A 26,166-nucleotide genomic window follows, 5' to 3' on the forward strand; every position below is an offset into this window, starting at 1 on the left:
CCTGAACTCACAGCAGTGTTCACACTTGGTCTCACTAATGTAGGTAATTCTGCAACTTGATCTGTCATATTTTCAGTAAGGGCTCTTTGTTCTGAATCGCCCTTATGTACCACAATAAGTCCCATGGATTTCCCTGGCAACTTCCAGCAGTCTGCATGAAGGTGTCCCACCTTGTTACAATGGAAACACTTAGGCCTTCGAATATCTCCTACACCCTCAGCAGCTTCCTTTCTGGTCTGAGGAGGAATTGCCACGGTGCTGTCCCTTCTTTTCCCTGGCTACTTGCCTTCCTTTCACGCTCCCACCTTCTATCCATCTCGGGTTTGTGGGGGTGATGGAAAAAGGTTTTGGATTTATGGACCAGCTCATAATCATCATCCATCTCCACTGCCTGTCTAGTTGTTGAAACCTCCTGGTCTTTGACATGAGTTCTAAATACTGGAGGAAGTGCATTTTTAAATTCTTCCAGAATTATTTACCTAAGAGCTTCATATTTGGCATCTACGCTTAAAACCCATATCCAACGGTCAAAATTACTTTGCTTTACCCTCTCAAATTCAGTATAGGTCTGCCCAGGCTGTTTCCTTATGTTTCAAAATTGCTGCTTGTATGCTTCAGGGACCAACTCATACACACTAAGAATAGGTCTTTTTGCTGCATCATAATCCATAGAAACCTCTTTTGAAAGTGATACATAAACCTCATGAGCTCCGCCCGTCAACCTGCCTTGCAGGAGCAGTTTCCAGTTTTCTTTTGGCCACTTCATTTGCTTAGCTACTTTCTCAAATGAAATGAAGAGTGCCTCTACATCCCTTTCCTCAAACTTTGGAAGGGCCTGTGCAAATTTAAACATCTCCCTTCTGGGCTTTGGGTTGGGGATAGTTTTTTTGTCATCAGAACTTACCTGAGCATCTGAGGCCTCTTTTTTTAAATTCCAATCTTTTAAGTTGGTATTCCCTTTCTCGTTCCTTTTCTCTCTCCTTTGCCACTCTTTCTTTATCCTTCTCCCTTGCCTGAAATTCCAGTTCTAACATCTTAAATGCTCTTTTCCTTTCCTGTTCTGCTCTTTTTCTTCTTCCTCTCCCTCAAACCTTTTCAATCTCAATTCACTTACTTGTTCAAGCTGCTTCATATGCAGCTGAATCCTAGCTAGCTCTAGCTCTGAGACCCCAATTTTAGGTTTCTCTCCTTTTAAGACTAAATACTGGTTAATTACTTTAGTCATCTCATCCTTCCAAGATCCTACTTTTATTTCTACCTTCAATTTATCTGATAACTCTTTCAGTTTAGCTTTAGCTAAGGATTTCAAGTTTTCTACTGTGACGTCCTTTACTCCCAGAAAAGCTTCAGCAACTTCCAAAGCCATTTTGGTTTACTAATGTATAAAAAAACCTTGTATCTGTCCCGTTACCAATTATTATTATTCCATGTCCAATCACACATCGTCCACGTTTCATGCTGCCGGTTGAGCCCCCAATCTATGTTATGACCAGGACTGGAGGAATGCATGATTTCTTTAGCCCCACTATTCCACAGGTCGCACCAATAGTGTAAATGTTTGGTTCACTCACCAAAATGGCCAATTGTTTATGTTTGCTACTGCTACACCCAGAATAAAAGAGACTTTAACCAGGCTCCTTTCAATAAACTCAGAATGATTGATTTATTATGAAACAAAACGTATTTTTAAAGAGCAAGTTGCAAAAACATGTTAACATTCGATTTGTAATCTAGAAAAGTAAATCCCTTTAAATTCCAACACATGCGCACACACACACACACACACACACATACAAAGGAAAAAACAAATAGGGTCTCTGCAAAGGTTGGGGTCTAAGGGAAAAAACACCTTTGGGCCAATGGGAAAACTTTATGAAAAAGGATAATGTTTGAAGGGTTTTGGTACTGTTGGTCTGATGTTCCTAAGTGCAAAGACGGATCACTGATCACAGTAGTTGACTGGAAGCTCTTTCCAAAGGAGCTTCAGTGAATCAATGTCCTTGGGATCTCTTTCTTGTGTCAGCCTCTCAGGTTTCCAAGTACAGGCAAGTTATACAGAGATCAGGGCTTTCTGGCTGGATGTTTATGACCACACTGAATTTCAGACAAGGCAGGGATAGTTGGGCAACCTTCCTTGTTGGTTTATTCCCAAAACTGAGTCCAAAGAAACAAGTTCAAAACAGAAAACTCATCTCATCTAGGTGTTTTCCAGAAAATCATCAGGGCAGCCTGAAAGCAGGAGTTTTTTTTCTCCAGCAATTAAAGTTCAAGTAAACAAATAATTCTTATCTCCTCAGGTGCCCTGCTGGTCATTCACCTGTGACTTGTTGGAAAAGGCAGCTAGCTCACAATCTAAAGTGAACTTGTAACCCTTTAAAAAAAAACTCAGGTCAGTTCACAAGAAAACGTCCAAATAATTCAATGCCTTTCCAATGTTTTAAAAAGAATATTGTTCTTGGAAATATATATTCCTAACAAGCTAAATTCAATAAGGGAATCCAACAGCCAGGCGAAACTGTTGACTCATTCATCAATGATCTGTACAGGAAGACAGAAGGTTGCAGGTACGGAGTTTTAAAATCAGAACTCATCAGAGACAGAATAGTGGTAGGAGCAGCGGATGATGCACTCTCTGACTTCCTGCAAGCAAAGGAAAAGGCAATCCACATAGTTAGACAGAACTCTGTGAGCAGCACAGGACCATTTTAAGGAGAGACAATAAATCGTAGTGCAGAGGCCAACCCACACTCCATCTAGTTAAGCAAAAAAGACACAGGGACACCCTTAGTCAGGGAAAGCAATACCTGAATTGGCCAGCAGAGCAACCATGCAAAGCACCCACCCAGATGTGAGAGTTGTGCGAGCACCCAGGGTATCTCACACAGACCTACTTAATCTACTTTTGGTGATCACAGATCAGCTGCACATTCGGAGTGTGGAAGCCTTTTCTATTTGTGAATCATTGAGGCTGCTGTCAGGGAGCTCTTAAGGCCACATGTGTGTAGTCGATGGCAGCCTGCACCTTAAGGAAGCTGGAGATTGCTGCAAATCCCACTGCTCTGGCAACCTGGCTGGCTTCATTCAGGGAGAACTGGATGTAATTGTGTGCATTACTGAATAGGGCATCAGTGAACTCTTGGATGCATTTATGAGCGGAGGATTGTGATATTCCGCAGAGGTCCCCAGCAGAGCCCTCGAATGAGTCACTCACAAAAAAGTTAAATGCGGTGGTCACCTTTAGGGCCACTGGCAATGGATGGCCTCCCAATCCCTGTGGCATCAGATCCTCCTGAAGAATGTAGCAGATGTGAGCTACCACATCCCTTGACAAGTGAAAATGTCTATGGAATTTTCTCTCAATCATCTGCAAGTATGAGAGGCACCTTCGGTGCACCCTGGGTCATGCCAAATGCCTCTGTGGAATTGGTTTCTCCTCCTCAGCTTCTGGGTCTTCATGGGGTCTTACTGGCCCATGTCCCTCAGGGCCAGGCTCTTCCCTTTGCACTGCTTGATGGCGACAGGCCCTTCTCCTCCTTCTCAGTTGCATGAGAGCCATGAAAAAGGCAGCATTGCCTGCTGCTTCCATTCTGCACTGCTCCTTGTGTCTAGAGAAAAATTGATCAAAGACATATCCTGCAATGGTCACCTTCCATCGCCAAACTAGGGAGTCATTGTGAAGCTCTTTGGCTGCCCTCATTCCAGGCATTCCATCCCTAGATCCCCTGTTGCTGCTGTAGCACAGCCTTAAGAATCACTGGAAACTGAGTTCACCCCTCACCTCTGCTCAATCCCCCGGACATGACAGCACATTCACAAATGAGGTTGGATCTGGATGAGTACAGCCAGGCCCTGTCAGCCTCAGCCAGGGCACTTTCAGACTGCCTCCTTTGGAGTAAACTAGAGGCCAGCCTTGCACTAATGTAATGACTGTAATCATTGAGCTGTGTAAAGTCTGAACCTCTCAGCTGCAGTGTGGATTCTTTGGAGCATTTTGCATATGAACTTTAGCCTTGGCACCTTTACTGTTAGGAACGTGCAAAGGTCAGAAGGTTCTATGAGAGGGACAAATTGTCATTCATACTCAATCAATATTTGGCCGCAAGCTCTAATGGATTCTCGCAAGAATGTGTACCATGAGTTAAGGTGCCCAAATCCTTCAGTTGGCATTTGTGTTTTCCTAACATGCCTCAGCTGAGCCTTGCTCTCCATGTCCTGAAGCAGAAATTATTAGGCTACCCCTTCAATCGGCCCAAAAGTGTAGTTAGACTCCTCCCACAAGCCCTCAGACCGCTCCCCCGGCGATTTTTTCCCCAAGGTTATTTTTCAACTGTGTCATTACAACAGCAGTCAAAATGATGATGCTCCGCTTCTATTATGAGACCATCTAGTGCCCCCCACCCCTTGCTTACCAGTTTCCCATTTACAGGCTGCAGATGCCTCCCCTGACTGTGTCTGTGCTATCTGCCACCCTACCAAGCTACCAACCCCCGGCACCCAAATGTGTGAGGGACTGACCACGTCCTGCACACCATGCTGTGCACAACCGACATAGCACAGACAGGCCCTCCCTCTCCCTGGACTGAGACCAAGACATGTGTGCCAGGCATAGCCTTGTAGCATATTGCGCACTGCCCCAGACTTCCTTTGCACTCTGGCCCAAACTACATTGTGTGCACTGCCCCAGGACGGCCCTGGCTTTCTGGCCCCGACTATATGGTGCACACTGTCAACCACCCATGCCCCCATAACCTCAGCCAGGTCAACCCCTTCCCCCAACCTCAGTTAGGTGTCTCCATCCACCCCTTCTCTCCCAGGCTCCAGTCACCCCGACTCTCCCCCCGACCCCCCAGCCACAGTCAAGCGTGTGCCTTCTGGCCCCTTGCATCTGTATAGTCTCAACACCACCCCCTCCCTCCCTCCCAGTCAAGTGTGTGCCTTCTGCCCCTCCCTTTCTCTTCCCCCTGGTCTTGCCTGAGCAGCCTTAGCATGGAAGTCATAGCAGCCATGAGAGCGGTGCAGTGAAAGGTAGGTGAAAACGCTGCATGCACAAACTCAAAGTTGCAAGCGATGTGCAGTTGGCAGGTGCACATCAGTTATATCCAATCGTGATTCACACAGGTCTAATTAGCCGCCGGCATGGCCATTAGATTTGGAGAGCGTAATTCTGGCAAGCTGGGCTTTTAATGAGTATTCATGAGATGCAAAGGCATGCAAATATGGTTCCTGACATGGCACGGTGGACAACCCAACCCACCATGAGAGTCGGGAGGGGAAAATTTCAACCTGTTTTACGCCAGCAGGAAACCGACTTTTGGCCAGACTCTGAATTTTTTGGTCCCACCCACCACAATGGTCGCCACTGCGGGACCAGAAAATTCCACTCCATATCTTTGTAAACAGTTCTAGTAGTTAATAAAGGCTTACCTACTTCAGACTACGAAGACTTCATTAAAACCTATCGAGATGTAACCAAGCGGTTGGAAAGTGGTGTGGGGTTCCAAGTCTGAAACTGCCCACCACTTGCACCCCTGCCCCACCACAGCATCCCCCAACCACCCCCCCCTCAACACACACATGTACACATTTACCTCAGGCTTCCATGGCTCTTGGCCATTGGGGATGGTGAGTCCTAGAAGCCCCAGAAGTGGCCACTGCTGTCAGCGACGCTGCTGGGATCAGAAAGCTACCAACGATTTGTTTGGCTGGCAGCTCTTGGAAGCAGACTTCCTCCTCAGATGGGGGCAGAAGTCTCGCTTTAAAATCAATTCATGGTCCAATGATCATTAAATGGCTGCAGGAAAGCTGGAAGAGCAGGAGGGGGCAAGCTTGCCCTGGATTTTTTTGCAAGGGGCAGGGACCCCAGTGTGCCATAAAATCAAACCCACTGTGTAGATGGCTCTGCTTCACTAGAGGACATCCTCACTGAAATCCAGCACCTGCTGCATCCAAAACTGCAGCTACAGAACAGTAGCAGGGAAGGTAACTGTGGCCTTGAATTTTTTTAACTCTGGCCCTTGCCAGGCTGGAGCAGGTGATAATTTTCAACACATCCAATTTGTCATCCACTGTGGTTTAAGGGAGGTCACTGAGGCTCGGTAATTCCACGAGAGCTGAATACATTTCAGTTCCTTTTGCCAGAGAGAAGCCGGGGAAGTGAGCATATGGTTTTATGAGGAATGCAGGCTTCCTCAGTGTAGGGTGCCATAGACTGCATACACATTGCTTTGCAGGTGCGCATGTAAACTCTGAGCTGTATTGTAATGAAAGGGATTACACTCCTTCATTGTCCAGCTGGTGTGCACCATATGCAGTGAATAATGCAGAGAAATGTCCAGTATCTTGGCAGCAGTCATGATCTCTTGATTCTGCACCAGTCCACTGAGACAGCTGTATTTGAGTCATCACAACAAACCAGAGGGTAGCTCCTGGGTGACAAATGCTAATCATTGACAACAGCCTGGTGAGTAACATGAGCAACATGCATATAACAAAAGCAGAAATGTCACAAACAATTTTAAAAATTCTTTAACGGGGGCGCATGGGCATCACTGGATAAGCCAATATTTTGATTCCCCATTGCTAATAAATAAAAATAAAAATTGCTGAAAAAGACATTTTGTCAAAGCTTATCCTCTTGCACTCATGAGGATAATTATAAGAGTACCAATGTCAGGGGAAGCAACAACTTTATACTGTATGAGAAGAGAGTGCTGATTGGTTGGCAAGTGGACTCTGATTGGTAGAGTGGTTGCCTGGAGAATGTACCAATTAATGGTGACTGACAGTTAAATGCCAAGCATTGTTTGAAATTTAAACCAGGCAGCTTGACTCTGATTGGTCAAGGCAATGAACCAGCGAATGACTATCACTTATTCTGTTTAGCTGAAACAGGCTCAATGTGTGTACATGTTCTTTCTGTCTACAAAGAACAGGGCCCTGCGTATTAATATATGTAGCTTCCAGTACATGCAAATGCTCCACACTGCGAGCTTGACTGACAATCTTAAATTGGTTGTCAGCGTAATCTTTAGCACACAGGATTATTTAGAAAATGTTGTCCAATCGCAGAGTCACATCTAATGTTGGATACTGTGTTTTGAGTTTAGCAAGTACGGGCTGGTTGGGTATGACCTGTACCTTACCCGTTGCGAACAGAGGAAAGGACATGCTGTTGCATGGTGCTGGTGCATTCTCCATGGCAACGTCTCTACCTATCAGAGTCACTTGCCAATGAATCAGCACTCTCTTCTCATACAGTATAAAGTTGTTGCTTCCCCTGACATTGGTATTCTTGCGATTGTCCTGATGAGTGCCAGATGAAAAGTTTTGACAAAATGTCTTTTTTAAGCAATACTCAAGTTCTGTACAACCAAACGACTAAAACGAAAAATGTCATAGAGCCAACTATTAAGGTGTTCTGACAACACTTCCGCTGTCTAGACAACTCTGGAGGAGCCCTGGAAAACCTGGCAGTGTGTGTCCAGATTTGTGATCGTCTGCTGCATGCTGCACAATCTTACCATCATAAGGACGCAGCGCTTGCTTGCAACAATATGGCAACAGTTGAGAAGAAGTAAGAAGAGTAGGAATGGCAGAGGCAATCAGCACAACATCTTTCTGGCAGAGCAGTTTGTGACTGATTCATCCAACTGCAATATCAGTAAAATCCCAGTACCCATTTGCCAAAGTCCCGAACCTTACCTTCCCTCTGTTACTGACCATCACAGCATTCGCTTGTCCACAGTGCAAAAATTAAAGTTCCACAAAACAAACATTTCAAACCAAATTTATAGATCAAGCCATGTCATATTGCATACAAACATCAACATTTTGTTAGTGCCTGTCTTCTGTGGGCTTTTGCCTCTCCTAGTACTCCTATGCAGCATGGCTGGTGGAAGGCTGCTGACTTTCAGCGACGGAGACTGCAGATGGCCTTGCAAACCAGTTAAGGACCCAGAAGGATCGACTGCAGACTGCATCATCTCAGCATTGACAGCAACAGTCTGGACTGGCTGGCTGACAGGCAACAGCAAGGGCACCAGCGGAATAGCAGTGGTAGGAGGAAGCTGCTATCATCCTTAGTGACAATAGAGGATCGGTTTTCCGCGAGCCGCTGACCTTCCCCTAGGCAATCTTAGTAGTGTGTTGGAAAACATATTACTGGAATGTTATGACATCTTGCAAGCCTCTTTGAAAACTGTATCCAAAGCCATGAAAACAGCAGTCTGAGCTTGCACGGCAAAAAGCTGAGTTTTCATGTTTTTAGACTGAGCTTCCACTGCAGCACATAGTCTATGTGCATCAGCCATCAGACACTGCACCATGGTTGTGTCCACAAGTGAGGGAGGCAGATTTCAATTGTGACTTTCATAAGGGAATTATATCATTATCTGATCATAATAAGTTTGCAGGGCTACGGGGAAAGGGCTGGGGAGTGGGACTAGCTGAGTAGCACTTCCAGAGAACTGGTACAGACATGATGGGCTGAATGGCCTCCTATACCATTTACATTTTATGATTCTGTATTGAAATTGGCCACCACTTCCATGCAGGAAAGGATAGGCTCCAAGCTCTGTGCAAAACCTTGTACAAGGTTGTTGCTGAATGCCTCCATGCTTCTTGATATTGCCCGCAGGTTTTATTGTACATATAACAACAAATTATATTTACATTGCACCTTTAATGTAATGAACCATCCCAAAGCGCTTCACAAGAACATTATAAAACAATATATGACACCAAGCCATAAAAGGAGATATTAGGTCAAATGACCTAAAACTTGGTCAAAGAGTTAGATTTTAAGGCATGTCTGAAAGGAGGAGAAAGACAGAGAGGTTTAGGGAGGAAATTCCAGACCTTGGGGCCTAAGCAACTGGAGTGATTATACTTAGGAATGCACAAGAGGCCGGAATTTGAGGAATTCAGATATCTCGGAGGGGTGTGGGGTTAGAGGATGTTACAGAGCCAGGGTGGGGCAAGGTTATGGAAAGATTTGAAAACAAGGATCAGAATTTTAAAATCAAGACACTTCTTGACCAGGAGCCAGTGGAGGTCAGCGAGCCCAAGGGTGATAGGGGAATGGGACTTGCTGAAATTTAAGAAAGTTAAGCAGAGTTTTGGATGACATCAAGTTCAAGGAGGGTAGAATGTTGGCGACCAGCCAGGGGAATAGGCAAGTCTAGAGGTAACAAAGGCAGCAGATGAGCTGAGACAGGGGTGAAGGCACAGCGATGTTACAGAGGTGAAAATAAATGGTCTTAAAGATGGCACAATTTTTTTTTATTCATTCATGGGATGTGGGAATTGCTGGCTAGGTCAGCATTTTTTGACCATCCCTAAGTACCCTTGAGAAGGTGGTGGTGAGCTGCCTTCTGGAACCGCCACACTCCAATAGATGTAGGTACACCCTCAGTGTTGTTAGGGAGGGAGTTCCAGGATTTTGACGCAGCAACAGTGAAGGAACGGCGATATTTTTCCAAGTCAGGATGATGTATGGCTTGGAGGGGAACTTCCAGGTGGTGGTGTTCCCATGTGTCTGCTGCCCCTGGCCTTCCAGGTGGTAGTGGTTGTGGGTCTGGAAGGTGCTGTCTAAGGAAACTTGGTGATTTCCTGCAGTGCATCTTGTAGATGGTACACACTTCTGCTACTGTGTGCCGGTGGTGAAGGGAGTGAATGTTTGTGGATGGGGTGTCAATCAAGCGGGCTGCTTTATCCTGGATGATGTCAAGCTTCTTGAGTATTGCTGGAGCATTCATCCAGGCAAGAGGACTTGTGCTTTGTGGATGGTGGACAGGCTTTGGGGAGTCAGGAGATGAGTCACTCACTGCAGGATTCCTAGCCTCTGACCTGCTCTTGTAGCCACAGTACTTATATGGCTAGTCCAGTTTAGTTTCTGGTCAATGGTAACCTACAAGTTGTTGATAGTGGGAGATTCAGCAATGGTAATGTCATTGAATGTCAAGGGGTGATGGTTACATTCTCTCTTGTTGGAGATGGTCATTGCCTGGCACTTGTGCGATGCGAATGTTACTTGCCACTTGTCAGCGCAAGCCTGGATGTTGTCCGGGTCTTGCTGCAATCGGACATGGACTGCTTCAGTATCTGAGGAGTGGCGAATGGTGCTGGACGTTGTGCAGTCATCAGCTAACATCCCCACTTTTGACCTTATGATGGGAGGAAGGTCATTGATGAAACAGCTGAAAATGGTTGAGCCGAGGACACTACCTAAAGAAATCCTGTGATGATGTTCTGGAACTGAGTTGATTGATCTCCAAAAACCACAACCATCTTCCTTTGTGCTGCATATGACTTCAACTAGCTGAGTGTTTTCCCCTGATTCCCATTGACTCCAGTTTTGCTTGGGCTCCTTAATGCCACATTCGGTCAAATGCAGTCACTCTCACCTCACCTCTGGTGTTAGCTCATTTTTTCATGTTTGAAGCAAGGCTGTAATGAAGTCAGGAGCTGTGTGATCCTGGCAGAACCCAAACTGAGTATCAGTGAGCAGATTATCACTAAGCAAGTGCCGCTTGATAGCCCTGTTGATGACACCTTCCGTCACTTCACTGATGATGGAGAATAAACTAATGGGGCAGTAATTGGCTGTGTTGGATTTGTCCTGCATTTTCTGTACAGGATAAACCTGGGCAATTTTCCACATTGTTGGGTAGATGCCAATGTTGTAGCTGTACTGGAACAGCTTGGCTAGAGATGCGGCAAGTTCAGCCCAAGTCTTCAGTACTATTGCTGGAATATTGTCAGGGCCCATAGCCTTTTCAGTATCCAGTGCCTTCATCCATTTCTTGATATCATGTAGAGTGAATTGAATTGGCTGAAGCCTGGCATCTGTGATGCTGGAGACCTCTGGAGGAGCCTGAGATGGATCATCCACTCGGCACTTCTGGCTGAAGATTGTTGCAAATGCTTCAGGCTTATCTTTTGCACTGATGTGCTGGGTTCCCCCATCATTGAGGATGGGTATATTTGTGGAGCTTCCTCCTCCAGTGAGTTGTTTAATTGTCCACCAACATTCATGACTGGATGTTGCAGGACTGCAGAGTTTAAATCTGATCCGTTGGTGTGGAATTGCTAGCTCTATCACTTGCTGCATATACTGTTTGGCGGGCAAGTAGCCCTGAGCTGTAGTTTCATCGGGTCGATACCTCATTTTTAGATATGCCTGGCACTGCCCCTAGCATGACCTGCACTCTTCATTGAACCAGGGTTGATCCCCTGGCTTGGTCTTAATTGTAGAATGGGGGATATGCCCGGCCACGAGGTTATAGATTGTGGTTGAGTGCAATTCTGCTGCTACTGGTGGCTCACAGTGTCTCATGGTTGCCCAGTCTTGAGTTGCTAGATCTGTTCGAGCAGATACTTAGCACAGTGGTAGTGCCACACAACACGATGGAGGGTATCCTCAATGTGAGGACGAGTCTTTGTTTCCACAAGGACTGTGCGGTGTCATTCCTACCGAACCTGTCCTGGAGAGATACATCTGCACAGGCAGGATGGTGAGGATTAGGTCAAGTATGTTTCCCCCTCTTGTTGGTTCCCTCACCATTTGCCACAGACCCAGGACTTGGCCAGCTCAATTAGTAGTGGTGCTACCAAGCCACTGTTAGTGAAGGACATTGAAGTCCTTCACCCAGAGTACATTCTGCGCCCTTGCCACCCTCAGTGCTTCTTCCAAGTGGTGTCCAACATAGAGGAGTACTGATTCATCAGCTGAGATGGTGGCAGGGGTGGGGGGGTGGGGGTAATAAGCAGGAGATTTCCTTGCCCATATTTGACCTGATGCCATGAGACTTCATGGGGTCCGAAGTCGATATTGAGGACTCCCAGGGCAAGTCCCTTCCAACTGTTTACCGCTGTGCTGTCTCCTTGGTCCTGCCAGTGGGACAGGGATGGTGCTGGTGGTGTCTGGGACAATGTCTGTAAGATATGATTCTGTGAGTATGACTATGTCAGCTGTTGCTTGACTAGTCTGTGAGACAGGTCTCCCAATTTTGGCACTAGCCCCCAGATGTTAGCAAGGAGGACTTTGCAGGGTCGACAGGGCTGAGTTTGCCATTGTCGTTTCTGGTACCTAGGTCGATCACTGACGATCCATCCAGTTTCATTTCTTTTAGCGGTTTGATATAACTGAGTGGTTTGCCAGGCCACTTCAGAGGGCAGTCAGTCACATGTAGTCAGATTTCCTTCTGTTAAGGACATTAGTGAACCAGATGGGTTTTGGTAATGGCTTCACGGCCATGGTCATCATTAGACTTTCAATTCTAGATTTTTTATTGAATTCAAATTCCATCTTCTGCGGTGGTGGGATTCAAACCCAGGTCTCTAGACCAATAACCTGGGTCTCTGGATTACAAGTACAGTGACGATACCACTATGCCACTGCCTCCCCAATGTGAGTTTGAAGCTCATCTCAGGATCAAATGTGACATCATGATTACGAACAGACTGGTTTAATCCCAGACTGTTTGCCAGCGACAGGGATCAATAGTGAGAGAAAAAGTTTGGAGCAGGGACTGAAAACAATGGCTTCAGTCTTCCTAATATTTAATTAGAGGAAATTTCTGCCCATCCAGTATTAGATGTCAGATATGCAGTCTGATAATTTAGCAACAGTGGAGAAGTCAAGAGAGGTGGTGGTGTGGTAGAGCTTGCTGTTGTCAGTTTTTATGTAAAAACTACAGTCATGCCTTCAAGTGATGTCACCAAGTAACAGCATGTAGATGAGAACTATGACGGGGCCAAAGATCTATCTTTGGTGGACACCAGAGCTAATGATGCAGGATTAGGAAGAGAAACCATTGCATATCCATCGGCCTTCTTAAGTAGCCTGCCCATTAATAACCCTACTCCCCTGCATTTTCCCTATAGTTCCGCAAATCATTTCTCTTCAGATAATTATCCAAAACAGAAAAAATGAACCTGTCTCCACCACACTCTCATCAGTGCATTCCAGACCCAACCACTTGTTGTATCAAGACGTTTTTCCTCATGTTACCTCTGGTTCTTTAGCCAACCACTTTGAGTCAGTGTCCTCTGGTTCTCAACCCTTCCACCAATTGGAACAATTTCTCCCTATCTACTCTGTTCAGGTACCTCATGATCTTGAACACCTCTATTAAATATCTTCTCAACCTCATATAGCACTTGACTGGCCAGCGTCAGGCCTTCCTTGGGATTTAGAACCCAGGGAGCCAATCAGAGCCCGGCAGCTTTCCATTACCTAAGAAAGGATATGCTTGCCACAGAGGGAGTGCAGCAAAGGTTCACCAGAGTGATTCCTGGGGTGGCAGGATTGTCATATGAGGAGAGATTGGGCTGACTAGGCCTGTATTCACTGGAGTTTAGAAAAATGAGAGGAGATTGCGTTGAAATGTATAAAATTCTGACCGGGATGGACAGACTGGATGCAGGGATAATGTTTCCTCTCTCTGGGGGGTCTAGAACAAGAGGTCATAGTCTCAGGATATGAAGTAGGCCATTTAGGACTGAGATGAGGAGAAACGTCTTCACTCAGAGGGTGGTGAACCTGTGGAATTCTCTACCATAGAGGGCTGTGGAGGCCAAGTCACTGAACATCTTTAAGGAGGAAATAGAAAGATTTCTAGACTCTAAAGGCGTCAACGGGTATGGGGAGAGAGCGGGAGTATGGTGTTGAGATAGAGGATCAGCCATAATCATATTGAATGGGGAGCAGGCTTGAGTAACCTACTCCTATTCCTATTTTTGATGTTTCTACGTTCCTATTACACTTCAATACCACCGGGACCTGCGGCTACTGCCGGTAATAAACGCACCCGCAGCCTAGTATCGATAAGGGGCAGGGGGTCAGAAAAAAAGGGCAGGGGGTGGCTTTCAGCAGGCACCTCCTTCCCAAAGCGGGTTTCTCAATCAGGCATTGAGTGCACTTAAGCCAGGGCAACCCTGCCCTACCCCCTAGAAGCCCTCAAGATAGAGTACAGTGCAATGTATAGCATATCAAATGGTAAACTACAGCCCATACATGTTACTAAATGGCAAATGTAAAGTGCAATATATGATATGGATTGTTATTATACATGAATAATATCTCAAATGCTGTAATGTAGTCAATATACTACAGTGGGATATAGTCAGTATATCATTGTCAATAGTATAGATACAATGTAAAACAGGATATAAAATGGTACAATGCAGCCAGTATATGCTACAGAATGGTTTAGAACTGTACATAGTAGTATAGTAGTGATTTGTCTAAGGGAAGGCCCTCTGCTCATTTCTCATCTTACAGCCATGCACTTTCCTCTTCAGTTGCTTTTAAGAGCCTCCTATTTTCAATTTCAATGAGCAATATGAGTAGTGAAAAGATTACGTGAGGCGGTTTCCTGCTGCCTTCTTCACATGTGCTTAAGGAAACACAAGTCCTCTTCCAGAAGGATTCTTCACTGTAAGTAGCCATTGCCCCTCAAGGTTCTAGCATTCCCTCCATCACCACTGAAAATTCACTGGTTCCACCATTGACCATGGCTCATAAACCTGGGACAACCATCTCCTGAGGTCTCAAATGCCCCTCCTACCGTCTTAGAACAGTATAGGAGATGATATAGATTGTTATAGTACTGTGCGGTAATGATGTACCGTACAACATTCTGATTAAATTGTGCTGTAAATGATATAGTTAGTACATTCATGATAATTATGGTCTGTTGCTGTTTCTAGTGTTCAGCAGAATGTGGTGAAGGAATGAAGAGCAGGTCGGTCATCTGCCTCACCAATCACATCAGCAGTCTACCATTGGAAGGATGTGGGAATGAGCGACCAACAGACACAATGAGATGCAGCAGCAATCCATGTGATAGCCATGTCCAATGGTTCACTGGGCACTGGAGTCAGGTGAGATAGAGAACTAATATCCATCCAAAACATTCCCACCTCTGCCAACGCATCACATAATCTACGTATCAAAAATAATATTAGCAGACAGTTAATATATGCTGATCACTCCTGCTTGCATTTCTAAATATTTTTCGAGCACCAGCTAGTTAGTGGCAATGGTTAACTGGCAACATTTTCCTCTGTGATAATGGTTGATGTTTGCCATGGCATGATAAGATGCAAAAGGATATAGTCAGTATATAATTGTCAATAGTATAAATACAATGTAAAACAGGATATAAAATGGTACAATGAAGCCAGTATATGCTATAGAATGGTTTAGAACTGTATATAGCAGTATAGTAGTGATTTGTCTAAGGGAAGGCCCTCTGCTCATTTCTCACGTCTTGCAGTCATGAATTAGAAATTTTCAAATCTCTTGTGATTTATATAAAGGCTGGGATTTCCTGTGCCCGCTGGTGCTGGGCGCATTCAGTGGCACGAGCGGACAATATGGCGAGAAGGCCCGTCGATGGCAGGCCATGTACCCCATCATCGGAAATCGGGAACCTCATTGTAATACATCTGCATATCATTATAAGGCCAGCCCGTTGCACTTACACCACCCCCTCCCCACCCCCGGCTGGATCGTCCGCCCACATCGGCAGGAAAACACACCGACGCATTTCACAGCAGCATATATAAGGCGTGCATTTGGCGGGCTGCACTTCGCTTGGGCCTTCAAGGTTTGTTTGCCTATCTTGCTTCAGTCAGCACTCACAGTCTTCAGCTCCAGGCTTCACACACAACACCACATCACTTTTAGTGGGGCTCACGGGCAGATCTCTATCTACCAGATCAGCCATATGTGGGTGGCTTTTCAATGGTTGTAGGGCTAGGGCTTGCTTGGGGAAGGGGGAGAAGTGGCCTCAGGCAAGGGAAGAGGCTGCAGGATGAGGGCTGTACTGGGGAAGGAAGGTATACCAGGGTGTGTGTCGGGACACATGTTGATCTGTACAAGTAACCTCAAGATGTTGAGGGCTGAGGAGGCAGTCTCCAGAGGAGATGAGACTAGATGGACATGTTAGGGTATGTATGTGAGAATGGGTTGGTGATGTCCTTTGAGCTGGTAGTGAGTGAGATGCCAGTGAATGTGTGATGGGCTTGAGTATGTGAGTTTAGCATGATGAGATGGTTGCCATACCCAGGCTGCATAGATGAGTTCCTGTATCTGCATTGGATGGCCAACCTCTCCTGTGCAGCACTGGGACTGATCACCATTGCCATCGCCTCCCAAGCCGGAGTGGTAATGTTGCTGCCCCTCCTGTGGCCAGAGCAGGGGTGGAAGACATCAAAGTGGGCCTCCACGGCATCCAAAAGGCACTGAGGGCTGCAGTTTTCTTGTCTTTCGGGCCATGTCTTCTTTGCTGCAGTCTTGGGCTGGAAGCACTGAGCGCAACTGTATTTTAAATGTGGTGCCTTGTTATGACACAGCAGTTGGTAAAGGCTGAGTTATTTAAAATCCCAGAGGTGAACTTTAAACAACTGTCATAATCTATAATTTCAAATGGTATGCTTGAGATGCAGCTCTGAATTCAGGAATAAAAACCACCAAGCCTCCAGAGGTTTTTTTTTAATATAAATTAAATTAAACATTTACTAATTTAACAACAAATTTAAACACGCACACATGTCTACATATTACTACCATAATAACTTTTAAACAAATCCCAAATTAATCACTCCTTGGTAAACCTTCACCAAGGCAACAATAACCCATAGACTTAAACAGACAGCAGGCAAAGTACATTTTATCTTACGAATTTAAATTGAGGTCCCTTTCAATTTGTTCCTTCGCAGACAGTGATAGGGCTTACAGGCTGCTTAGATATTACATGCCTCTGACTTCCACACAAAACCCTTTTTCTGTGTGTACCCAGCCTTCCCTTTGAGTGTTAATTCTCATTGTATCACCAGGCACTTTGAACTCCATGTCTTCTAACAATAAAACCACTTTCATAGCACCAATTTTATTAGTAACATAAACATATTTCTTGGTGTCTCCTAGCTAGGTGCAAGATTTCACCCCCAGTCTTTGAATGATTTATTGAACAAAATGCAAATGTACCCTGTACCTTATTGTTTAACATCTCAAAACTACTACACATCAAAGCACTCAGACTAGCTGGTTTTCATCCAATTAAGACACTCATACCCACAGACACAGACCCCGCTACAAGTCCAATTTAAAATCATTTCCAATAACATTATATACATTAATATCTCCATGACGTGCCTGGCATGATGAAGTGGCAAGGCGAGGGCGTGGCAGGTGAATCGGAGCCTGCCCACCATGAAACTGTGTGTATCCCGGGAATGTATAATTAATGTGCTGGGTTTGGGACGAAACGATGTGAAAAGCCACCATTGCGGCTGTTGTTTTTCCCACCGCTGCCTCACTTATTGCAAATCTGGTACGATTCCAAGACTTGAAAATATAAATGATTCTGCTGCTGACATTATTCAGAAAATGGTATGAATTATTCTTACATTTCATTATAGAGAAGACCTTATTAGGGTTAAGCAAATTTATCGAAGCAAATGAAAGTCTTCTGATGTAAGTAATAATAGAGCATTTTATTTAAAAACTGCAAATATAGAGAGCAGTCTTTCCTTCCAGTTATTAACAGAATACTTTAATCTTAGATAAACATAGTCACATATGCAAATGGAAACGTTTGTAACAGAATAATGGGTGATCTTTAAGGACGAGATGCTTCAGGTATAGGCTAGGTACATTCCAACAAGGGCAAAAGGAAAGGGAGTCCAAAACAAGGTTCGTTGGATGACAAGGGAAATAAAGATTATGGGCAGAATCTTGTTGTGGCATCGGGGGTCTCGCCTGCCAGCTGAAGAGCTGGTGGAGCCCTGCGGTGCCACGTTTCGGGAAGGCCCAACTATCCTCACACCAATCAGGCAGTGGTGAGGCCACCGGCATGCTTTTCCCTGGAATCAAGACCCTGGGGGCAGAAATCCCGCCTAGCAAGAGCAGCCGGCCAATCAGAAGCTGGAAACTCTTGTTCTCAACAGGGCCACTGACAAGGCCGTGGTTGGTGCCGGAAGGGCACCCCTGACAAAGTCCCAGGATCATGCAGGATCCAGGCTACAGGTAAGTAGTGGTGTGTGGGGGGATTGTGTTGGTGGGAAGTTGGTGGCGGGAGGGGGGGGGGTGGATTTGCAGGGTTGGGGTCATGGGGGAGGCAGTGCAGGGGGGTTGGAGCAGGGTCAGGGGTGTGGCTCTCAGCAGTGACCCCCTTCCCGATGTCTTGTCACCATTATCAATAGCCTGAAGTTTACCATTTACCAGAAACTAACTGGTCTAGCCATATCAATAGTGTGGCTGCAAGAGCAGGTCAGAGGCTAGGAATCCTGTGGCAAGTAACTCACCTCCTGACTCCCCAAAGCCTGTCTACCATCTACGAGGCACAAGTAAGAATGTGATGGAATACTGTCCACTTGCCTGGATGAGTGCTGCTCCAACAACACTGAAGAAGCTTGACACCATCCAGGACAAAGCAACGCACTTGGATGGTACCCCATCCACAAACATTCACTCTCTCTGACGCACAGTGGAAGCAGTATGTACTATCTACAAGATGCACTGCAGGAACTCACCAAGCCCCCTTAGACAGCACCCTCCAAACCCACAACCACTGCCATCTAGAAGGACAAGGACAGCAGACACATGGGAACACCACCACCTGGAAGTTCCCCTCCAAGCCACTCACCATCCTGACTTGGAAATATATTGCCGTTCCTTCACTGTCGTTGGGTCAAAATCCTGGAACCCCCTCCCCAACAGCACTGTGGATGTGCCTACACCACATGGACTGCAGCGGTTCAAGAAGGCAGCTCGCCATCACCCATGAATGAATAAAAAATAATCAGGCACTGATTCTTTTAATCAAGGCACCCCCCACTCGGCCCCAAGGTAACAAGGTACAGCAGGTAATAAGGAAGGCAAATGGAATTTTGGTATTTATTGCTAAAGGAATAGAGTATAAAAATAGGGAAGTGTTGTCGCAACAGTACAAGGGATTGGTGAGACCGCACCTGGAGTACTGTGCACAGTTTTGGTCCCCTACTTGAGGAAAGATGTAGTTGCATTGAAGGCGGTTCAGAGGAGGTTCACTAGATTGATTCCAGAGGTGCAGGGCTTGTCTTATGAGGGGAGATTGAGCAGTTTAGGCCTATACTCGCTAGAGTTTATAAGAATGAGAGGAGATCTAATTGAGGCATATAAGATGCTAAACGGGATAGACAAAGTAGATGTAGAGCGGATGTTTCCCCTTGTGGGGCATTCTAGAACGAGAGGCCATAGTTTTAGGCTAAGGGGTGGTAGATTTAAATCAGAGATGAGGAGGAATTACTTTTTTCAAAGGTTCGCGAATCTGTGGAATTCACTACCTCAGAGTGTAGTGGATGCTGGGATGCTGAATAAACTTAAGGAAGAGATAGACAGATTTTTAATTAGTAACGGGTTGAAAGGTTATAGGGAGAGGGCGGGAAATTAGAGTTGAGGCCAAAATTAGATCAGCCATGATCGTATTGAATAGTGGGGCAGGTTCGAGGGGCTGAATTGCCTACTCCTGCTTCTAGTTCTTATGTTCTTATGTAACAAGTGGCCCACACAGGTTCAGCTGTTATGCATGCCACATGGCGATAGGCTTGCCTGCAACTGGTGGTGGGATGAGGCCCTTAAGTGGTCATTAATTGACCACTTAAGAGCCTCAATTGGCGACGGGGTGGAAAGGTCAACCATGGACTTTCCCACCCAGAACTTAATTCTGGTGGAGGCAGGAAGGCAGCGGGGTTCAGGTACTTCACCACCCTACCTAAATAATTGCCCTTTCTGCCTCCAAGCTTGCCACCAGTAAAAGCAGACGGCTCCCCCCATGACGAAACAAAAAAGGAGGGTGCATAATGCATGTCAGGTAAATTCTTCAAATGAGACCATACAACAGGTTGAGAGGGAGGCAAAGAGAGAGTATGAGGATAGAATGGCAATCGACATGAAAGAGAACCCAAAAATCTTCTGTCAGAATGTAAATAGTTTTTAAAAAATTTGTTTTTATGGGATGTGGGCATCACTGGCTAGGCCAGCCCATCCCTAATGCCCTTGTTTGGAGGGCAGTTAAGAATCTACCACATTGCTGTGAGCCTGGAGTCACATGTAGGTCAGACCAGGTAAGGACGGCAGATTTTCAGATATGTTTTTACAACAATGGTTTGGTGGTCATCATTAAAATTTCCAAAATTTTCCAATGATTTCAAATTTGGAGGAGTGGTAAACAGTGCTGTATATGACCCTTTGGAACACTCTGATGGAATTTTTTTAAATTCTAATTTTCTCAGTCCATCATCGCTCTTTTAATCCTGCTGGCTATAATTCCACAACTTCCTGACAGATTTCTGGTGGGACAGGGAAGAGTACCACCAGCATCAATAACAACAGCTTTCATTTATGTAGCACCTTTAGTTTAATGAAACGAAAATCAACACTGAGCAAAAGAAGGAGATATTAAAGGTTTGACTGAAAGCTTGGTCCAAGAACTTGGTTTTAAGAAATGCCTAAAAGGGGGCGTGAGTAGCGGAGATGTTCAAGAGAGAATTAAAGAGCTTAGAGCCTAGATGGCTGAAAGCACAGTCGTCAGCTTTGGAGTAAAGGGATTTCGGGATGCACAAACCAACAGAGTTGGAGGTATGCGGATTTTTCAGTGAGTTGTAATCATTGAAGAAGTACAGAATGCTGCCGCACAGAAGGGGTTCATTTGGCCCGTCATCCCTGTACCAGCCCTTTGAAAGAGCTATCCAATGAGCCCCATTCCCCTATTCTTTTCCCACAGCTCTGCAAATTTTTCCCCTTCAAATATTTTTCCAATTCCCTTTTAAAAGCTCAGCTCAGAACAGTTTGTTGCATGAAAGAACTCTCTTCATCACATCTCTGGTTCTTTTGCCAATTACCATAAATTTATGTCTACTTGTACCAGTCCTTCTGGAAGTAGGTGCAGTGGGTAACATCCCTACCTCTAGGCTAGGAGCTCCAAGTCCAAGTCTCATGATAGGACTTGTGGCCATGGAAGTCAACAGGCTGCTAATCATCCTAGAAATCCTTCCACCACCTCTCCATTATTCCTCAAAGGAAAACAAGCGCATGTGAAGATATGCTAAAAAAAATTATTTTGCCTATTGAAACATTTCTCCTATTTATTGAATCCTTCATGATTTTGAATGCCTCTGTTAACTCTTCTTTAACCTTTCCTGCTCTAAGGAGAAAAACCAGACAGATTTCTGGTCTCTCACTGAATCAGAGGCTATGAGGATGGGTGGGAAAGTGGGGCGGAGGCTGAAAGTCATCCATAAACATATTGAATGGTGAAACAGGCTCAGCAAGCTGTATGGTCTACTCCTGCTCCTATTTCTTATGTTTTTATGTTAGCTTTTCTATGCTCTCCACATAAAGGAAGTCCCTCATCCCTGGAACCATATAATAAATATCTTTTGCACCCTCTGCAAGGCCTTAGCAGACCTAAGGTGCGGTGCCCAAAATTGGACACAATGTTCCAACTGGGCCCACCCAATGATTTATAAAGGTTTATCATAACTTCCTTGCTTTTGTACTTGGGCCTCTGTTATAAAGCCATGGATTGCACATGATTTTTAAACAATCTTTTCCACTTGTCCTGCTATCTTTGTAGAATTATAGAAAATTATGGCCCATTGTCTCTGTGCCAGCTGGGAAAAAGTTATCCAGCCTAATCCCACTTTCCAGCCCTTAAGTCTGTAGCCTTGTCAGTTACAGCACTTCAATTACACATCCAAGTACATTTTAAATGCAGTGAAGGTTTCTGCCTCTACCACTGTTTCAAGCAGTGAGTTTCAAATCTCATCACCCTCAATTTCCCTCTAATCCTTCTACTGATTACTTTAAATCTATACACCTGGCCTCTTTACTAAGAGAAATAGATCCTCCCTATCCACTCTATTTACACTGAATGTGTAATGTTGAAAATGTTCCATTGCACACTAATGCGAGAATGCACTAAATTTATCTCACAGCTTATATTGTGAAGTTAGCCTTTTACAAAATCTTGTAGCATAATATACTGAGTCTTTGGTTCAACAATGTCTTTTTATCCCACTCTGGTATAGTGTTCCACTGAATGCAGCAATGGAACCCAGTACCGGGATGTAATATGCATCAGAAAAACACAAGACAACTTTACAGTGGTGAACTCCTATGAATGCGCTGCTGTGAACAGACCTCCTACTCAGCAATCCTGCTACCTCAAGCCTTGTGGCGCAAAATGGTTTTATACTGAATGGAGCGCAGTGAGTATCAAAACAAAAACAAAAATAAAAATACCTGGAAAAACTCAGCAGGTCTGACAGCATCTGCGGAGAGGAATACAGTTAACGTTTCGAGTCCGTATGACTCTTCAACAGAACTAAGGAAAAATAGAAGACAGGTGAAATATAAGCTGGTTTAAGGTGGGGTGGGACAAGTAGAGCTGGATAGAGGGCCAGTGATAGGTGAAGATTGCCAAAAGATGTCATAGACAAAAGGACAAAGAGGTGTTGACAGTGGTGATATTAGCTAAGAAATGTGCTAATAGGTGACATTAAGGGTAGAAAGCAGGACAAGCAAGGTACAGATAGCCCTAGTGGGGGTGGGGTGGGAGGAAGGGATCGAAATAGGTTAAAAGGTAGAGATAAAACAATGGATGGAAATACATTTAAAAATAATGGAAATAGATGGGAAAAGAAAAATCTATATAAATTATTGGAAAAAAGGGGAATCGGAAATGAGGTGGGGATGGAGGAGAGAGTTCATGATCTAAAGTTGTTGAACTCAATATTCAGTCTGGAAGGCTGTAAAGTGCCTAGTCAGAAGATGAGGTGCTGGTTCTCCAGTTTGTGTTGAGCTTCACTGGAACAATGCAGCAGGCCAAGGACGGACGTGTGGGCATGAGAGCAGGGTGGAGTGTTGAAATGGCAAGTGACAGGGAGGTCTGGGTCATGCTTGCGGACAGACCGAAGGTGTTCTGCAAAGCGGTCACCCAGTCTGCGTTTGGCCTCTCCAATGTAGAGGAAACCCCATTAGGAGCAGCTAATAGTGAGTATCAAGTCTGATTGGGTACTTCTCAGTGTATGTTAATTAAATAACCTGCTTCACCTGTATAGCAGGTCCAAATGATGGAAAATCTGAATGAAAAGCAACTGTAAAATTCAAGAAATGTAGGCTATATGGAATATTTCTTGTTTCGATCTGACAGGATATTTTAAAATTTCTTTATCCATAATCTTGATAATTCTGTAGGTTCTGCTTTTTTTTGTTGACTGTTTTTATTTCCACTCATGCTTTAACTTTGTGATTTATACCTCATCTTCCTAGATTTCTCTCTGTTTCATTCTCTCCATTGGACAATAAACCTTCCACAAGTACCTAATACAAGCCCAAAAATCGGACTACAGCTTAGAATATGCATCTTCCCATATCTTGTTTCAAACCTCTTCTCATTGTTTCTCTGTGAGAGCTACTCTGATGATTCCATTTTCTGTACCAGAACATTTGATATATTCTTGTCTTCCACTGAGAATTTTGCTTGCCCATGTTGACAAGGCAGTCTCTTCTATTACCAGCTCATCTACTACAACCATGATGTTTGGAGAAGTGCCTTTGTGCCATGTGCATAGGCTTGCCATAGTCATGTGACCTCTAATGGCATCTTTGGTGTATAAAGGCTTGAGAGCAGAAGGCATTTCATCCACCATTTGGAGCATGGTGTTAGGAATGTGCAGTTGAAATTGAATGGATTTTGATGGCTGTATGAGAGCCAGTAGCTGTAAGAAACAGCAGAGAATAATTAAAACTTCAGTCTGCAACTTTGCATAAAACATTGTTCACTGGGTAAATCAGTGTGACTTTGAATATTCCACTGGGGAGGAGGTGGCAGAGTAGTAATGTTACTGAGCTAGTACTCCAGATGCCCAGGCTGATGCTCTGGGAAATGGGTTCAAATCCCACCACGGCAGGTGGTTGAATTTAAATTCAAATTAATACATCTGGAATTAGAAGGTAGTCTAATGGTGACCACAAAACCTTTGTCATAAAAACCCACCTAGTTTTCCCCCCTTTAGGGAAGGAAATCCGCCATCCTTACCCGGTCTGGCCTACATGTGACTCCAGGCCCACAGCAATGTGATTGACTTTTAAATGTCCTCTGAAATGGCCTAGCAAGTCTCTCAGTTGTATCAAGCTGCTATGAAGCGTAAAAGGAATCAAACCGGACGGACCACCTGGCAAGGACCTAGGCACCGGAAATGACAACTGCACACACAGCCCTGTCGACCCTGCAAAGACCTCCTTTCTAACATCTTGGGGCTTGTGCCGAAATTGGGAGAACTGTCCCACAGTTAAGCAACAGCCTAATCATACTAACGGAATAATACCGCACTGAAAATGTCCCAAACACCACCGTTACCATCCCACCAGCAGGACAGACCTGCTAGAGATGGCGGCACAATCACAGAATCACAGTGCAGAAGAGGCCCTTCGGCCCATTGAGTCTGCACCGACATGTGAGAAACACCTGACCTACCTACCTAATCCCATTTACCAGCACTTGGCCCATAGCCTTGATTGTTATGACGTGCCAAGTGCTCATCCAAGTACTTTTTAAAGGATGTGAGGCAACCCACCTCCACCACCCTCCCAGGCAGTGCATTCCAGACATTTTTTACCCTCTGGGCAAAAAAGATTTTCCTCACATCCCCCCTAAACCTCCTGCCCCTCACCTTGAACTTATGTCCCCTTGTGACTGACCCTTCAACTAAGGGGAACAGTTGCTTCCTATCCACCTTGTCCATGCCCCTCATAATCATGTACACCTCGATCAGGTCGCCCCCCCGCCCCCCTCAGTCTTCTCTGCTCCAACGAAAACAACCCAAGTCTATCCAACCTCTCTTCATAACTTAAATGTTTCATCCCAGGCAACATCCTGGTGAATCTCCTCTGCACCCCTTCCAGTGCAATCACATCCTTATTATAACATATACAATGGTATACAGTTGGGAGGGAGTTGCCTTGGGAATCCTCAACGTCAACTCTGGACTACATGATGTCTCATGGCATCAGGTTAAACATTGGCAAGGAAACCTCCTGCTGGTCACCACCTATAGCACCTCCTCAGCTGACGAATCAGTATCCTCCATATCGCCCACTCTACCATTACCATTAAGCCAGGGCATCAATCCTGGTTCAATGAAGAGTGCAGGATGGCATGCTAGGAGTGGACCAGGCATATCTAAAATTAAGGTGTTAACCTGGTGAAGCTACAACACAGGACTACTTGTATGCCAAACAGCAGAAGCAGCCTGTGATAGACAGACCTAAGCAAATCCACAACCAAAGGATCAGATCTAAGCTCTGCATCCTGCCACATACAGTAGCAAATGGTGGTGGACAATTAAACAACTCCCTGGAGGAGGAGGATCCTCAAATATGCCCATCCTCAATGATAGGGGTGCCCAGACAATCAATGCAAAAGAGAAGGCTAAAACATTTTCAGCCATCTTCAGTCAGAAGTGCCAAATGGATGATCCATCTCAGCTTCCTCTTGAGGTCCCCAGTGTCACAGATGCCAGTCGACAGTCAATTTGATTCACTCCATATGATATCAAGAAGTGGCTGAAAGCACTGGCTACTGCAAAGGCTATTGGCCCTGACAACATACCAGCAACAGTACTGACGACCTGTGCTCTAGAAGTAGCCGCACTCCTAGCTAAGCTGTTCCAGAATAGCTGGTATCTACCCAGCTATGTGGAAACTTGCCCAGTTGGTCAGTAACATTCACGCCACACAAGTGCCAGGCAATGACCATCTTCAAAAAGAGAAAATGTAACCATTGCCCCTTGACATTCAATGGCATTACCATTACTGAATCCCCCACTATCAACATCCTGGGGATTACCACTGACCAGAAACTGAATTGGACTAGCCATCTAAATACTACAAGAGCAGGTCAGAGGCTAAGAATCCTGTGGCGAGTAATTCACTTCCTGACTCCCCCAAGCCAGTCCAACATCTACAAGGCACAAGTCAGGAGTGTGATGGAATACTCTCCACTTGCTTGGATGAGTGCAGCTCCAACACTCAAGAAGCTTGACATCATCCAGGACAAAGCGGTCTGCTCAACTGGCATGGAAAGTAGTCCAGTTCAGCAGTGAATGTCACGC

General features: G+C 45.1%; 1 protein-coding gene across 1 annotated transcript in view; it reads left to right on the forward strand.

Annotated features, from left to right (window-relative positions):
- LOC144670075 (thrombospondin type-1 domain-containing protein 4-like) overlaps window positions 1-26,166 on the forward strand; it is a 253,990-nt gene that overhangs the window by 222,351 nt on the left and 5,473 nt on the right. Inside the window, exons 15-16 of the mRNA XM_078532470.1 lie at window positions 14,713-14,886; window positions 22,081-22,260. Coding sequence (XP_078388596.1) covers window positions 14,713-14,886; window positions 22,081-22,260 — 354 coding nt within the window. The remainder of the gene's footprint in view (window positions 1-14,712; window positions 14,887-22,080; window positions 22,261-26,166) is intronic.

This window comes from Cetorhinus maximus, chromosome 30 (assembly GCF_964194155.1).
Source record: "Cetorhinus maximus chromosome 30, sCetMax3.hap1.1, whole genome shotgun sequence".
NCBI classification, from domain to species: Eukaryota; Metazoa; Chordata; class Chondrichthyes; order Lamniformes; family Cetorhinidae; genus Cetorhinus; species Cetorhinus maximus.